Source organism: Melospiza melodia, chromosome 12 (assembly GCF_035770615.1).
Source record: "Melospiza melodia melodia isolate bMelMel2 chromosome 12, bMelMel2.pri, whole genome shotgun sequence".
Lineage (NCBI taxonomy): Eukaryota > Metazoa > Chordata > Aves > Passeriformes > Passerellidae > Melospiza > Melospiza melodia.
Window position 1 is genome coordinate 3,977,870 of NC_086205.1, and position 16,203 is coordinate 3,994,072.

Here is a 16,203-nt window from a genome sequence, read left to right on the forward strand (position 1 = left end):
TCAGGTCAGGCCGCCCAGGACTTCATCCTGTCCATGTTGTAAGATAAAACCTTGCTCTTCTTGCTGCACTGTGACATCATTCCAGCACAATGATGATCTAGAACCACAGTGTGTGAACTGCCCAGCATTTCAACATCAATACATATTAAATAGTGAATTTGTGAAAAACCACTAAAACACTTCAGCAGAGGGCTGTGGATCCTGAATCAGAGCTATGCAGGGAGCAGGAAATTCCAACCTGCAGCAGAGTTCAAACTCTTTCTGTGGCCCTTGTAAGGTGCTTGGAGCAATGTTTTGGTCTATGGCCCAGCTCTGTTTGCCTTTTGATTATCTTACAGACAGCACTTAGCAACCCACACAACTCCCCTGTATTTAGGTTTTATAGGAGAGCAGAACAGAGCAGGAATGTAGGTAATGTGCCTGCCTGCCCCAGAGAGCACACAGAGTGTGTGCCTGCCAAAATCCCTTCCTCCCAGCACTCCTATCTACTTCCAGAGTCTGTGTCAAGGAACTCCCAAAGTCTGTGTCAAGGAACTCCCAAAGCCTTGCTGCCTCAGGTGCTTTGTCAAGAAGAAAGTAGTTGATATCAGTGTTTCCAGGAGAAAGCCCTGTTTTAATGGCAATGCTTTAAATTGTCCAAGGAAATTGTTAGATCAAAACCCTTTGAGCACAACAGGCTGAGCAACGAGAAAAGATATTCACAACCAAGGGATGTTGTGTTTAAATGAGGTTATCCAGGAATTTACTCACAAGGGCTCATTCTAACAAGCACAATGGCCTCTCACACAGATTCCTGGGATTAATAATTAGAGTATTGCAGCACAAAACTGTAGGCTGTTGTGCCCAATATGGCAGGTCCCTTCTGTGCTATGACTTGTTACTTATGGAGTGCTATAAATAGAGGGACTGAATGAGCCTGTACACAGTGCAGAAACCACATACAAGGCTTGACAGAAGAGCAAACAGCCTCAGTGCTTTCTAAGGATCCTCCAGACAAGGCTCCACCTTTGCATAAACTATTTGTACAACCAGATCCCTCCCACATGTGCACCAAACCTGGCCTGACACGTGCCTGAGGCCATGGTCCAGCTGCTATCTGACATTACTCTCAGGAAAACAAAAGCAGCACTGGTCAGATGCTCACCCCCCATGTCCCACTGGCGAGCTCTGCAAGTGCAGAAACATGCAGCAAGAGGCCACAACACCCCACCACAAACACACAAAATATCCTACACCATCAATTCATACCCTAAAAGAATTAAGTGCTGTTTCAGAGATTAAGGACCAAACACTGTCTGTACAGGCACTAATGAACCATCAGCTACAATATCTGATTTGGACCTGTCTTGGCTCCTCAAGCTTCCTCTCCAGCTGTGTGCTCAGCTGATCAATAGGAACAACTTGTGAATCCTGCAATGATCCAGCTGTCAGCAAACCCTCAGGATTAAGGCAGGAAAAATTTGCTTCTGCTTTGTGTTTTCAGAAAATTTAATTTCCCTACCTGCCTTGTCAAAGAAAGCACTTGGCTGATAAAGCTTCAGATGTGATACCAGCTAATCATTAAGGTGATTAGGAGTCCAGAAAACACACCACATTCAACTCAGCCAGGACTCCAGTGCCAATGAGACTGCAAGGAACACATGGATGGTCCTGGAGTGGGTCAGGTGTGTTTAAGGTGTGTTTAAGGCACATACACAGAGAGACAGAGAGTTTGGGCTCTTCAGCCTGGGGAAGAGAAGGATCAGGGAGACCTGGACAATGTGTACATGTACCTCATGAGGGAGGTGTAGAAGACAAAGTTAGACTGTGATCTGGTGGCCAATAAAAGGACAAGAAGAAATAGATATAAACCAAAGTACAGTAAATTCTATTCCAATATAAACTTTTTTTACACTAAGGGTAGCCACAGCCTGAAAGAGGTTGCAGAGTCTGTTCCTGGAGATATTCAAACTTGAGTGCTCATGCAGGTGACCCTGGCTAGAGCATTGGAGTAGGACTAGACAGCCTCCAGGGGTGCCTAAAGCATTCTGAGATTCAGGCTGTTTAGAAGCCCTCAAGCAAAACTAGAAATTTCTACAGCAGGTAAAATTTTCAGGAGTAGCCCAGGGCAGAGGATGCTTCAGCTCTCCAGGACTCTGGAAATTCAAACACGATTAAAGAAAATCAATGTCAATCATGCAATTCAGCCTCCTTGCAGAGTAGAGTCAGGCAGGGGGAAGCTTCCATCCTCCCTGCTGCCTGATCAGAGAAGGAAAAGGATCAGAGAAGGAAAAGGATCAGAGAAGGAAAAGGATCAGTGCTCCAGCCAGCACAGCAAACCACACAAGCCAAGCTACCATTAAAAATATTTGTCACAAGTTTTGTGAGCAACAAAAAGAAGTTACCCCTGCTCTCACCTGCTTCCAGACTGCACCTAGCCAAGAATCATCTTCCTCTGAGCACTCAGGAATTGCTGAACTGCCCCTTCTTTGCTTAGTATGATAAAGGAATCGGGTCACAGCCAGCTGAAAGTTGAAGCACTGGTGCCACTGGAGATCAGTGAACACCTCAAAAGAAGTGTAAAGCAGAGGAATGGGTACCTGGTCCTCTACAAGTGGGCAGAATGGTTCTCCTCCTCCCTATATTCCCAAAAAATCATAAATCATCCTCTGTTTTTTCTTATTACAACTGGAAAAGTCTTTGCAATCAAGGTGCCTTTGAAAGAAAGGGAGAAAGAAAGGAGAGAAAGAGGGAAAGAGAGAGAGAAAAGAAAAGAAAAGAAAAGAAAAGAAAAGAAAAGAAAAGAAAAGAAAAGAAAAGAAAAGAAAAGAAAAGAAAAGAAAAGAAAAGAAAAGAAAAGAAAAGAAAAGAAAAGAAAAGAAAAGAAAAGAAAAGAAAAGAAAAGGAGAGAGAGAGAAGGAAAAGAAAGAAAAGAAAGAAAAGAAAGAAAAGAAAGAAAGAAAGAAAGAAAGAAAGAAAGAAAGAAAGAAAGAAAGAAAGAAAGAAAGAAAGAAAGAAAGAAAGAAAGAAAGAAAGAAAGAAAGAAAGAAAGAAAGAAAGAAAGAAAGAAAGAAAGAAAGAAAGAAAGAAAGAAAGAAAGAAAGAAAGAAAGAAAGAAAGAAAGAAAGAAAGAAAGAAAGAAAGAAAGAAAGAAAGAAAGAAAGAAAGAAAGAAAGAAAGAAAGAGAATCTCAGGTTGCAGGTCCCACCATTATTCAGAAAAAACCCCATGTATTTGGCCAAGCAACCTTTCAGGTCTTGGACACAGCAGTGCTCACACTCATCTACATTTGTGATTTCAGAGACATCAAGAATGATTCCGATGAATCAAGACTAATGACCTGGCCATAATTAATTCAGTGTATTTTTAAATAATTCTGTTCAAGTGTCAAGTCACAGGCTTGAAACACTGTGACATTTCTTTGTCTTACCCTTGGAAGTACTTTTTTTCCTTCTGAAAGCCAAGTTCCCCAGATCAGAGGAGTTATCTGGATTAGACAATCACAAGTGGCTGCCTAAAAGATGCATAGGCTGTCCTACATACAATTACTTTGGAGATTTCCTCCAGTGGCTCCAAAATGATGGCCAAGTGGCATTTGGGGGCCAAGCAGAAGTCCCAGCCATGCAGGGTGTGCTCTCAAGTGAGCCAGAAAAAGCAGCATGAACACAGGTGAGCATTATGTCACCAACTGTGACTATGGATTCACAGAAGAAAACTGGACCAACCCCCAGAATTCAGCCTGGGCAGAGAACTGACAGTAAGACAGCATGAAATAGGACTGCCAGGCCCTAGATTTATGACAGCATAGAGATTGTGCTGAAGCTCAGAATTGGGACCAAAAATAGTCCAAATTAAATTATTTTGCGCTCTCCAAAGAGAAATGACATATCCAATCAACAAGTTTCAGTAGAGATGGGTGCTGCATATTTTTAATTTATTCAGGCTTTTAAGGTTGATAAGAATGCCACATTTCAAATTGATCCAAATCCACTGTTTGGGGGGTATTAGTAATGCTGTGTTTTCATAATAAACTCTCTTAAAAGGTTTATTGTCAAAGCTTCTTTCAGGCATGCAGAGAAGGTTTTTGCCCAGAGCAGGATGTGCCATCAGTGACCTCGAGCTGACACACAGCTCTGCTCAGGGACAGGGCCCTGGGAGAGTCAGGAGCTGAGCCAGGCCAGGGCCTCAAACAACAGCTCCAGCATCCAGACTGATATTCTCTTATCCAGGTCACTCTGCATTGGCAGAAACTGTGCCAGTTTGCACACAGCCACACAGCAGGGTGTGCACAGGAGCCCCACCAGCAGCTTGGCTGCTGCAGGGCTGGGAACAGCCCAGTGCCTCCCTCTGGGACTGCTCACCTGCCTGCAGCCCCTGCTGTCACCCCCCAGCTGGTGACACCCCCAGCTGGCACCCAGCTCCCCTCTGAACACTGAGGAGTGTGTTCTGGGACAAACCCTGACCTGGCCACTGGAGCGCACAGGGCTGCTGTGATTCTCCAGAGCTGCACTGTGTGCCAGCCCAGGGACAGTGTCACAGAGTGTGTCACTGTGTGCCAGCCCAGGGACAGTGTCACAGAGTGTGTCACTGTGTGCCAGCCCAGGGACAGTGTCACAGAGTGTGTCACTGTGTGCCAGCCCAGGGACAGTGTCACAGAGGGTGTCACTGTGTCCCAAAGCAGGGACAGTGTCACAGAGTGTGTCACTGTGTGCCAGCCCAGGGACAGTGTCACAGAGTGTGTCACTGTGTGCCAGCCCAGGGACAGTGTCACAGAGTGTGTCACTGTGTGCCAGCCCAGGGACAGTGTCACAGAGTGTGTCACTGTGTCCCAAAGCAGGGACAGTGTCACAGAGTGTGTCACTGTGTGCCAGCCCAGGGACAGTGTCACAGAGCATGGTCACTTCCCTTGATGCCTCAAGGAGCTGGAGCAGAGGCTGGAAGGAGTTCAGAGCAATAAAGTGCAGGTTTATTGGTATTTACTGAGGTGCCTTCAGAGGCCTCACCCTGGCAGTACCAGAGGCACAGTCCTGGCTCTGCCCTGGGGGCTCCAAGGTGGGAGCACAGGATGGATTGGTCATGAGATCTCACATTTTTATAGGTTTTAGTCCATTTGCATGCAGGAGTTAACTGCCCAATTAACAGCTTCAAATGATGAAGTTTCATCCCCTTGCTTGCCTGCCCACCCTCCTCTCTTCACATTGCTCATGCTTTGGGCCTGAAGTTTGAGGAGATTGTCCTTGAGTCCCCAGCTGGAATAGGATTGTTTTGTCTCCAGCACCCTGTGCAAAGATCCCAGTGACACTTTATATAAAGCCAAGAGCTGGACACCAACACAGAACAGAAACACTTAAACCCCAAGGTGTCACAGAACAGAAACACTTAAACCCCAAGGTGTCACAGAACAGAAACACAAGGTGTCACCCTGAGGGCCAGCAGGGGAAGTCACAGCTCCAGCAGCCCTTGGGCTCAGCAGTGACCCTGATTCTCACTGCCTGCTGCACCTTCCTGCCACAGCTGGGCCCTGAGCTCCCAAACAGCTCAGGATGGGTTTGTTTAGGTTCAGTAGTTATGTAGGCAGCTTCTCCTCCTCTGAACTTGTATGTGCCTTGGCATTTGTAAAGATCCCTGCAACAGGGAACAGGATAACATTACAGGGAGCAGAATCATGTAAATGGCAGCTCCCAGAACAGGGAGCTGTAGCATGTGGGTGCACAGGCCCTGCTTGTGGCTTCCTTTGCCCCTTAGAACTCTCCATGCTCTGCAGTTTGCCAATGCCAAGTTTGTCTTTTTGCATGTTCACCCCAGCTGGGTGTGATTGTGGCTCACAAAGAGCTGAGGGCTCCTCACACCTGGCCTGGAAAGGTTCCACTGGCCAAGGGAGAGCAGAGTCGCTCCATCCTACCCATTCCAACAGATCACTTTGTGTTAACACTGAATTTCTTAGCTCACTGCCTTTCCCCTGTATTTTTAGGGACACTTCAATTTTTTAAAAAAAAAGAAAAGTGCCTAATTCAAAACTACCTAATGGGAACTATTTCCATTAGCCCAAAGGGAAACTTTGCAATTTCACTCTCCCATAGAAATAAATCTCTGCCAGCTGTTTTGAAAGCATCATTAGTCTTATCTTCCTTTATTCTCAACACAAAGCATTCCAACACCATTATAATAATTTTTTAAGAAAATACATATTTTTTTAAATTGAAGTTCTGCATTTACCTCATGGTCCTGACACAAAAACTTCTTTTTAAAGTTATTTTATAAATACTCACGTGTAATTTACCTTTCAAAGCAAGAGGATGGTACCATATACCTTAACAGTACACCTGAAATGGGTTTCAAATTATTATTTAGGCATTTATCAGATCCTTTAAGAAGGGCTCTGAAAGAAACCTTATCCATTGGGAGAGAAATAAAAGTAGGGCCCATGAGCCCACACCTAGAAATGCTTGGTTTTGAGAAAGCTCACTGAGGAAAGTTCTAAACTTAACTAATGAATAACATGTATATATTTATATCTGTGCATGTATATATATATATATATATATATATATATACTTTCACTTAAACGTGAGATAAAATATAACTCAACAGGGTAAGAACAAGGAGGATATTCAGAACAATTGTGCACTCAGCTGCCTTTAGCACTTGATTTTCCTCCTCTTCTGTGACCACTTGCCAGCCCTCACCCTGCTGGAGGCCACAGAATGCAGGAATCAGCTGCACTGAGGTGATGCATTAGAGCATCCATAAGCACTCCCTGGGATACAGCACAACTTGGAAATGGCTCAATTACTCCAGCAAAGCAATTACTCTGTACTCCATGGCAAAAAGGAAAAAAAAAAAAAAAGGGTTTTTTTAGCTCTTATGAGCCAATATCATAGTCCAGGGAATGTCTTGCTCCTTGGCTAGCAGGGACTGAGAATAACAGCAGCACAGCTCTCTCTCTACCTGTTTAGGCAAATACACCCCCAGGGATATTTGTAGTAAGAGCTGCCAACACTTGGATGTTCACACAATGTAATCCAAGCCACCAACCAGGTGCAAACCATGTTCCTCTCAGCTTACACCAGCTACTGTGTCACTTTCATGTGCAGACACACACTCCTAGGAGCAGCTTTTTGAGAATGGCACAGCCACTGAAGGCACTCAGCATCATCCTGAGACTCTGGGCCTGCTCACACCAATGTCCTGTGCAGTCCAGCACACTCAGCTCATCCCTGGCACCTTTTAAACAAATCACTGAACAAGTTAGTTGGTTTAACAAACACCAGGCCACAAAAGGATTGTGGGATGAGACAGGACCCTAATTAAATGAGAAGCCTCCACAGATAATTACTGACACTCAGAAGAGGGCTATATTTCTCTAATCCTTCAAAGACACTTCTCGTGGTCCAGAAGAAGTGGAGAACAAGACCTTAGTAGAGAATAAGCTCAGTTATTTAAAGGTACAGCTTTTCAGACAAGCTTAGTAATCTAAAGGCCACATCCCAATGGCACAGGCCAGGCAGGACTGTTCCCACATTGTTTAACTGAACTAATTGCTAAGCAGCCATGGCAAAGCTGCATCTTGAGTAGGCAGCAAGTTCACACATCCTCTGTGACCCCTGGGCACAGACACTTTGCCAGCCCATGCTCTCATCTATTCTTGCTGGGTTTTTTACCTACATGAACCAGACCCAGAAAACACAAATGAAAAGGAATGGCCAAGTTTCTGCCAGCCCTTGGGTGTCTGCCTAAAGGCAGAGAAGAAAGGAAGGGTCAGGTAAGCTCCATGGCAGCTCCTCATTCCCCTTCCCTTCGCCCTCTTTGGCCATGCTGGTTTCCTGCTGCAAGGGCTGTGATGCTGCAGCACTGAAATCAGGTGCCTTAAAGCTGTTTCACATCCATGCAGGAAAATAACAGCAATTGAAGCTGGGATAAATCCCAGGAAAGTGCTGGTCTGAAAGACTACTCTAAATGTAAGTGAATCTTTGAGAAAATACAGCCTTAGAAGTTGTCATATTCCTCAGCAAAGGGAACAGTGATCACAACCTAAATGTTCTTCTTGGGAGCTGTTTTGAAGGCAGAGAAGGCGAAGGATGAGGATGGTGTACCTGTGACACCTGGGGAAGTATCACAGGCAGTGTTCCAAAGATTTATCTTTCCCTGCTGCAAACACAGCATCAGCAAAGATGGGAATGTTTATTTCTGATAGTCACAGGTGCTAATCTGTGCCTCACAGGGACAGGAGAATAAGCATTTACTCCTTTTGAAACAACACAAGAAAATCTCAAGGGAAAATCAGCCAGAACCACTCCCAATACATTAACATGTAATTAGAACTCCAAAGTAGCTGAACTTACAAAATCTGGTTCTGCTGCAAACAGAGGTACAGAAACCTGATTAGACTTCCTACCTATATTAACACTGTTTTTATTCTCTTTAATGGAAAACATTATGCTAGAGGATACTTTTCACTGAAAAAAAACATTTCTGTAAGTGTACTAAATGTGTTAGGTGGTCAAGTTTACACACAGTTAGCATTGACTGAGATTCCCTTTACTGGAATGAACTCAACCACTTACTAATATAGATGCCCTCACTATTTGAATGTGATGCCAAGTCACAGTTCAGCAACACTCAACACTACTTGGAAGATGTATTTTCAACTAAGAAATATTTACTTAAGCTTTAGGGCACTAAAAAAAGCTCATCCAAGAGATGTGCATCTTGTAATTCTTCCTCAAAAGTTCAGGATTGCCCTTAGGTTTAACCTTACCATACAGGTCACCATTACAAATTAATCTACACAGAGGAAAAAAAATCCAAGTGAATTTAGCATGGATTATTGTTTGTTTGCTCTTAAATCCATTGATTATTGTTCAGAAGATGAGTGGGAGTTATCCTGAAGGTGACAGGAGATATATGAGGGAACACATGGGACAAGTTAGAGTGCAAGCAATGAATCCAGCTGAAATATCCTAGCTCAGGATTTGCCAAGGCAATGGTGCAACACAACCTGGAGATGCTGCACTGGATGCTCTGAGACACTCACTTTTTTCCCTTCCTGCTCTCCTTTGGATGCATTCTGAAGCAATTTGAACCTTAAATCAATCTCCCCTTGTGTGACCTCTAACTCTTGCTGACTGAGTGACCCTAGAGAAAGAAGGATCAGTGGAATTATGCACTGCAGTCCATGAACACAGCTGAAGACATCAGTACCAAAAAGACAGGGCTAGGGGAAGAAAAAGGAAAAAGAAAAGGCTCAAAAGAAAATCTCTTGCCAAACAAGAAAGACTCAAAGCATTTGCCACAGCTCTATTACTGGCTCTCTCATGAGCCACAACAATGAAATGAATGACTTGGAAAAAACCTTCCTAAAAAAACCACAATTTTCTTTTTAAGCTCTGAATGAAGGAAAAAACCCTCCACACCCATGCTTCATGTTTTCTTGTTTGTTTAAAGGCCATATTCCCAAGGGCAGGAGATGAGCATATCTGCATATTAGGAGCCACAAATCTTGCAGAGGCTCACTGAAGTGGAGCCTGTACAATTAAATTGCTACATGTGCACAAATACACAGAGGATCCCAGGGAAACTATGGCAACCACTACTCCTCCAGGTTGTGATTCCCCCTTTGTCCCTACCTTTCCCTGCTCTTCCAGTCCTTCCCAACTTGGACAAGAAAAAGAATAAACAGAAGTGTTAATGAGGTCGGGATTGGACCTGCAACAAAGGAGCTGGAGAGGCAAAGAGAGCTGCTCACAGGCTTGAAACTGGAAACATCCTCAAGGAAAAACTTTTCAGTGGAGTTGTACAGCAGTGATGAATGGGATACAGGCAGCCCTGGGGTACAAAGTCCTGCCTAGGAAACCAGGGCTAGAGCACCCAGAGTGCCACTGGAGCACTGGCACTAGAAGTGACTTTTAATCTGGATGCCTTATGGGGTTTTGGCCAGCTGAGATACAGCCTGATTTGCAGAATTGCTGAGCCACCCCAGCTCCCAGTCCTTTTCTCTCAGGGGACCTGCACCGGACTTGGACACTGCCCATAAGTATTTAAAAATAGCAAGGATACTGTCTAAGTATCAAATATACCTTTTTATCTATCCTAAATCATGCTTTGAAAGTCTTTTGGGCCCCTGTGAGGGTTACTGATGTTTGCAAAGTCCTCTGGCATTCTCATATGGAGAGCCTGGTAGGAGAATAAAGCATTCCTTATTTCCATTTTATTTATTTCATTCCTTACTTTCATGTTTATGTTTAGCTTCAGGGAGAAGGGCCTTCTCATGTAAGGTAGTGTTTATTGACATTTAGACCAGAAATGCCACTGATACTAAAAAACAGTAGATTTTTTTCACTTCCTATAAGCCTGAACCATGGGGGTTTTTGCATAGTTGTATTTCAAGCAGCATTTGCACAGAAGTTTATGCTGTAACAACAGGTCTTTTCTCTGTCAACTATCACATTTAGCTTCCCCTCTTGATCAATATATTACAACAAGGCCAACCCCAAACCAAAAGGAATTGTATATTTCATTACTGACTGCAGAGGAAGATAACAAACCAAAAACAGGTTTTGCTGCTGTGAACCTCAGAAAACTCTGTCTTTTCTACACAGGGGATGTCAGTTTGTATTTCTGAAATCACACACTGTCAAATGTATGCATACATAAGCACACATACATCTCTGCCTCTTCACTTCCTTGGAATCTAAATTATCTAAAAGAAAAACTCCAATGGATGCATTCCAATCGTACCTCCCACCTTCTTTTCACCTCCACACTTCAGTCCTTTAAATCTGGCTCATTTCTAATCTTCCCTGAAGTCTTAGACAGCAACAGACTCAGGATAGACCACTAAAGAAAAAGTACACACAGGGGAAAAAGCAAAACCCTCTCTGCCAAGTGCACCTGTGCAGCCTTAAGGACATGCAGAACCCTTTCAGACAGGAGAGGGACTGACTCATCCCTCAGACCTTTTTTAATGAAACTTTTTAGTGTTTCCATACAGTCTGTACTCTTTTCCCCCCTAACTCCTTGATGTATCCCATGGAAAGATGCTGGAGGCTCCCTGCTCCTCTGAGGAGAGGACATTGCCACACATTTTAGTTGCTGCTTCTCTCATGCATTGCCAGCTGCTACTGCTCCTGCTGGGTTGTTGTTTCTTTTTCTTGGGTTTTCTGTTTGGGTTTTTTTGGTTGGTTTAAACAGTGTATTAAATTTTACCATTCAAAAATGTTACTTAGCACAAGCTTTTAAGAAATCCTGCCTCACTCCTCAGACAATTGATGGTGGAGAGGAGCAGTTCTGCCACAACTTCCTAAGTTTGAGCCAAAGAAGAATTCTGACAGAGAAGAATCAAAACAAAATAAATTCCTCCTAGTGATCCATTTTTCTCAAAGTTTAATTCTAATTCTGACCTGAATTGTATTAGTAGTTAGACACAAACTGCTCAGAAATCTTTTACCAGGAGAAGACACCTACCACACAGGCAGCAAGGAGTCTGAAATGCAGTGATCTGCTTTTGTTATTGTATTTATATATCAATACTGTAATTATGAAACTTGATTTGGTTTTTCTCTGTCCTCAGTCTGTCTCCATACCATTTTCTGTTCCATTTCTTCACATCTCGGTATTTCCTGCTAAATGCATGTAGCATCCACAAAATGACACCATGCCTCACAGCCTTGGGAGCAAGACTTGTGGAAATGAAAGAGCATTTAGAAAAACAGACTTAATTTCAGAGCCTGCTTCTTCCATCAACCTCACTTCTTCTGTATCACTGTACACCATTTGTTTCAAGTGACCTGATTAAGCCCAAGAATGCTTCCAGGGAGGGCAGCTGACAGCAAACCCTGGGACACAGAGGGGATGGAGCCACTGCTGCAACCCCACACAACTCTGAGCAGAGTTTGCACAAGTGCCACACTTACACTGCATGCCAATGGCAGCATGCTGGGGTTAACCTGCACTCCCAGCTACAGGAGCAAACAGCCACAGATGGAGCTGAGAATGCAAAAGCACATCATCTTGTACTTGCAGCCCAAATCTTCCCCCAGAACAGCACCAATGGCTTGATCTCTCAGCTTTTTCCTGTCCCTGGACTCTGAGGATGTGCTGTGCTTTTGGCCACCTGGAAGGGGGGTGTGCAGGGTGGAAATCAGGGAGACTGGGCACCCTGCTGTAGCCCTTTCCTGTATGGTTGTGCAGTTACTCACACTTCAGCACAGACTCCAGAGCTGCAATGGAGATTTTATTAAACAGCTCTGAATCTACAGCAGCAGATGGAATGATAAAACCTTCCAATAATTAAAAGTACACACAACTAAAGCAGATTACACAGAACTGCACCCTAAATTCTTCCCAAGCCTTGATTCTAGCTGGTAGCACTGGGTATTTTTACTAAGGAAATGGCAGTCACTGGTGGCCTTGAAGGCACTTGTCTGAATTTATCTAAGAGAGGAACTAATTTACTGCAGCTCTATTAAAAATCTCTCTAAACAGCAACAGCTGAACAGCTCAGCAGTCATTGGCCAGTAACATCACTGCCAGGATCTTTTGCTAGGATTAGTTGGGAATGAGAAAGCTTCTTTACTATGCTTGCAGTTCAAACATTCAAACCCTAAACAGGGTTTGTAACTAAAAACCAGAATGCCAGACCCAGACAGGCTAAGCCAGAACAGGTCCAGGCTACATGAACATGCCGTCAAGATCTCTGGTTCAGAAAGACATTAAATAATGGATGGGAAAGCAAAAAGTGAACTTGAGCAGCTGGCTCAGGGAACTGTCTTTCCCTCCTTCAGTGCACAGCAGTGCAACCCTACCTCGCTCTCATCTGCTGCACAGCACTTGCCTGGGCATTTTCTAGAGGCAGTGATACTCTGCATTGGAATTTACACAGAGAAATATCAACTCTATGTGATTAATCTGAAATGAGAAATGTTCCAATAGGCAAGGACAGCTGTAATCAGGTAGGAGCCTACACACTGTTTCCAAAGCCATTAAAACCCTGTTTCTTCCCTCCTGACTCAAGAAGTCTATTAAGGGTCTGTGATGTTTTGGTTTAGGTTTAAGTCTGCAGAGGGTATAGCTAGCAAACACTGAATGCTTTGGTTGTCTCTCCAGATGAAGATACTGCATTTCCAAATTATATGCTTTTTCCAGAAGGTTTGGTTCGGTTCCTCAAGGTCAGTGCAATATCATAGAGCAGTTAAAAAAAAAAAAAAAAAAAAAAAAAAAAGAAAGAAAGAAAGGAAAAAAGGAAAAGGAAGAGAAGAGAAGAGCCCCTTACCTGTGGCAGAGTGCAGACTCTCCAAGCTCCAGTACCTGGACAGGACGCCTCTCATGCCACCACCACCACACACCACCCCGCTGCTGTCTGAATCCGAGCCCGGCGAGAGCCCGGAGCTGCCGCTGCTGCTGCAGTTCTCGGCACTGTGAGCCCCGCTGGACTCGCTGGGGCACTGCTGGGTCCTCATGCGGGCGAATGCCAGGGGGAGCCGGGGGCTCCAGGGGGCTGCGGCGGGGAGCGGGCAGGGCACGGGGAGCGGGCAGGGCAGGGAGAGCGGGCAGCGCTCGGCGGAGCCCTCACAGGGCAGCGGGAGCGGGCAGCGCTCTGCGGGGAGCGGGCAGCGCTCTGCGGAGCCCTCACAGGGCAGAGGCAGCGGGAACCGCTCTGCGGAGCCCTCAGAGGGCAGCGGGAGCGGGCAGTGCCGGCGGAGCTCTGCGCTGGGTGCCGAGGCTCCGGCGGAGCCCTCACAGGGCAGCGGGAGCTCTGCGCTGGATCCCTGGCAGCGCCGGCGGAGCTCTGCGCTGGGTGCCGAGGCTCCGCTCCGCTCGCCTCGGTGCATCCTGACATCATAGGGGTCCGCTAAGGAGGCTCCCTCCGAGGCGGCTCCGCTGCGCTCGGCCGCAGCTTCCAGCGGCTGATTTTTATTAAAGCCGATTTCAAGGCATTAAGGAAGCAAGGGGTGAGACAGAGATCTCTCCTCCTAATTTAGCAGGACTGTCAGATTAAAAATAAATACGTGGAAATAGTAGAATTTCATGCGTTTTAAAAATGCCCGAGTGAGAGAGACCTTGTGTTATCTGTTTCCCCTGAGCACTCAGAAAGGATTTAACATATAAACTAATCGTGTTTAGAACTGGCTGTGGCTGCTGCTATTAAAAAACTATTTTTGTAAGTACTCGGAAAAAGAATTCAAAATGAAATTAAAGCCAGAAAAACACAGATTGAGATTTCGGAAGATTGCAGCTGGGAGTTTTGAAAAATCATTTAGCATCCACTCCCAGACTGCAGACCTGGTATGATCCCTAGTTCCATGTGTAATCTTTGCAAGAGACCTCAGTCCCAACTGAAACAGCATCCCCGACTACCATTTACCGGAAAGTTTTATATTCTCATTACCTAACAGGAGATTCCCTGTATCCCTGTAGGAAGGATCTTGAAAGAATCCCAGTTTCCTGGGAATGCAGAAATACCTGTACACTCTAACAACAGCTTTGAGACACCAGAGACATTTTGTAATAAAGGACATTCCTAGGCTGCCACTCTGCTCAAAGACCTTGCAGACAGCAGATTTGCCAAACTACCAAAATAATTTAAGAGTAGCCACATGGTTTGCACCCTGTGCAGCAGAAAAGAGTGTGAGATCAGAAGTAGCTTGGTTCAGTGTGGGATTACCCAGGCCAGGTGAAAGTTTAGCCAGGTGAGACTGCAAGTGGGGCTGGACCAAAGCAAAGGAGATCAGCTCCCCCAGCACATGTGGGAGAGGGACAGCCCCAAAGGAAAACCCCACACTGCTCGGGTCACATGGAGAGTGAACGTGGCTCCAGACACCCAAATCCAAACCCAGGAGCCCAATTTCACACAAGAACTGAAAATGCTTATTTTACAATTTGTATGTAAGGTGGCTCTTTGCAAAGTAAATAAGGCCATCACAGCTTGTTGCAATAGAGACCCCTTTGAGTTGCCTCACTATCCATGCAGTAGCAGAGTTATTTCAGTGCAGTAAGACTTCTGGTTTACTGAGTATTTCCTAAAAGGAAAAAAATGTCACACTCCATCACTGGAGAATATCACAAAGCATCCAATAATGCTGAACCAACTTCAATATTTCAGCTATTCTTCAAAAGAATGGTCTCTATAGCAGTAAAAAAAAAGAAAATTACATTTCTGGTGATCTGTAACAAAATAATTCCTTCAATTATCTTCTGAATGAACCAAATTATCAAATACTTCCTAACAGAGAAATGGAAATGTGTTCTTGATTTGAGTGCAGTGGAACTCTTCTGCATTGATCTGGTTCTTCCAGAACTGTCTGCATTCAAGTACATCTGGAGAGAAACTCCTCTTGATCACAATAATCAGAGGAAGGTGAAGTAAACACTGACAACAAAGACAAATGCAGCTGTTCTGTGGATTTGGAGAACAAGGCATTGAGAAGAAGAAAGTTACAATTCAGTCCTAATTATCCTTATGTATGTGTGGCTGTTGTATGTATGCACTGGTGAGGAATTTTCTGATAGAATGGAAAGAAGAAAAATTCTACACAGCCAAATTGTGGAAAGCAAAAGTTTTGTCAGAGTTCAAGACTGCAACCCATAATAGAGGGGTTCCACCAACTACAGATTTTGTTGTTGTTGTTGTAAAATCTACATGGAGATTTTCTCCTGTGGCATTAGAGAAGAAGTTATCTAAGGTTGATGTCGCAGTAACTGATTCCAAGTAAAGATTAAGAATCTCACTGCACAGCCTGGTAAATATTGCCAAGCTAGCCTTGGACAACCTGATCCTAAATATCTGCTGGATTTTTTAGCCTCTGCTGGGTTCTCCTGTAATCTTGTAGCTTTGAACAGTGATTACCAGAATCATTCAGGATTTCCTAGGACCTTCTTCTTCTCTCTTTTCCCCACAGAAGGTTTTTATTGGTATGCTAAATCTTTCACCTCAGTAGCTAATACAGACAATCCCACTCAACTTGCTGAGACAAATTTCAGGAACTCAGCCACTTCCAGGCTCTGCTTTTAAGACTGGATGAAACCCTTTGAGTGAGCACATTATCAAAGACCTCACAGAGGGCAAATGTTTGTGGCTGTGGTTAAACAGAACCAAGACTGACATAGTGGGTCTAATCTTTCTGTGTTTAAGAGACAAAGTCAAAAGTATACAGTAGGCAATGTGATTATTTTTTAGCCACTTAAATTCAATTATACTCCTCTAGTTAATGGGGATGGAACACACAT

General features: G+C 44.4%; 1 protein-coding gene across 3 annotated transcripts in view; it reads right to left on the bottom strand.

Moving 5' to 3' along the window:
• The window catches only part of ARHGEF4 (Rho guanine nucleotide exchange factor 4), a 216,522-nt gene that overhangs the window by 99,195 nt on the left and 101,124 nt on the right, over positions 1-16,203 (bottom strand). Inside the window, exon 1 of one of the 3 annotated variants that reach the window (XM_063166466.1) lies at positions 13,250-13,460. The exons of the other annotated variants lie outside the window; for them this stretch is intronic. Coding sequence (XP_063022536.1) covers positions 13,250-13,436 — 187 coding nt within the window. The 5' untranslated portion in view covers positions 13,437-13,460. Of the gene's footprint in view, positions 1-13,249; positions 13,461-16,203 lie in introns of those variants that run through there. 3 annotated transcript variants of the gene reach the window in all.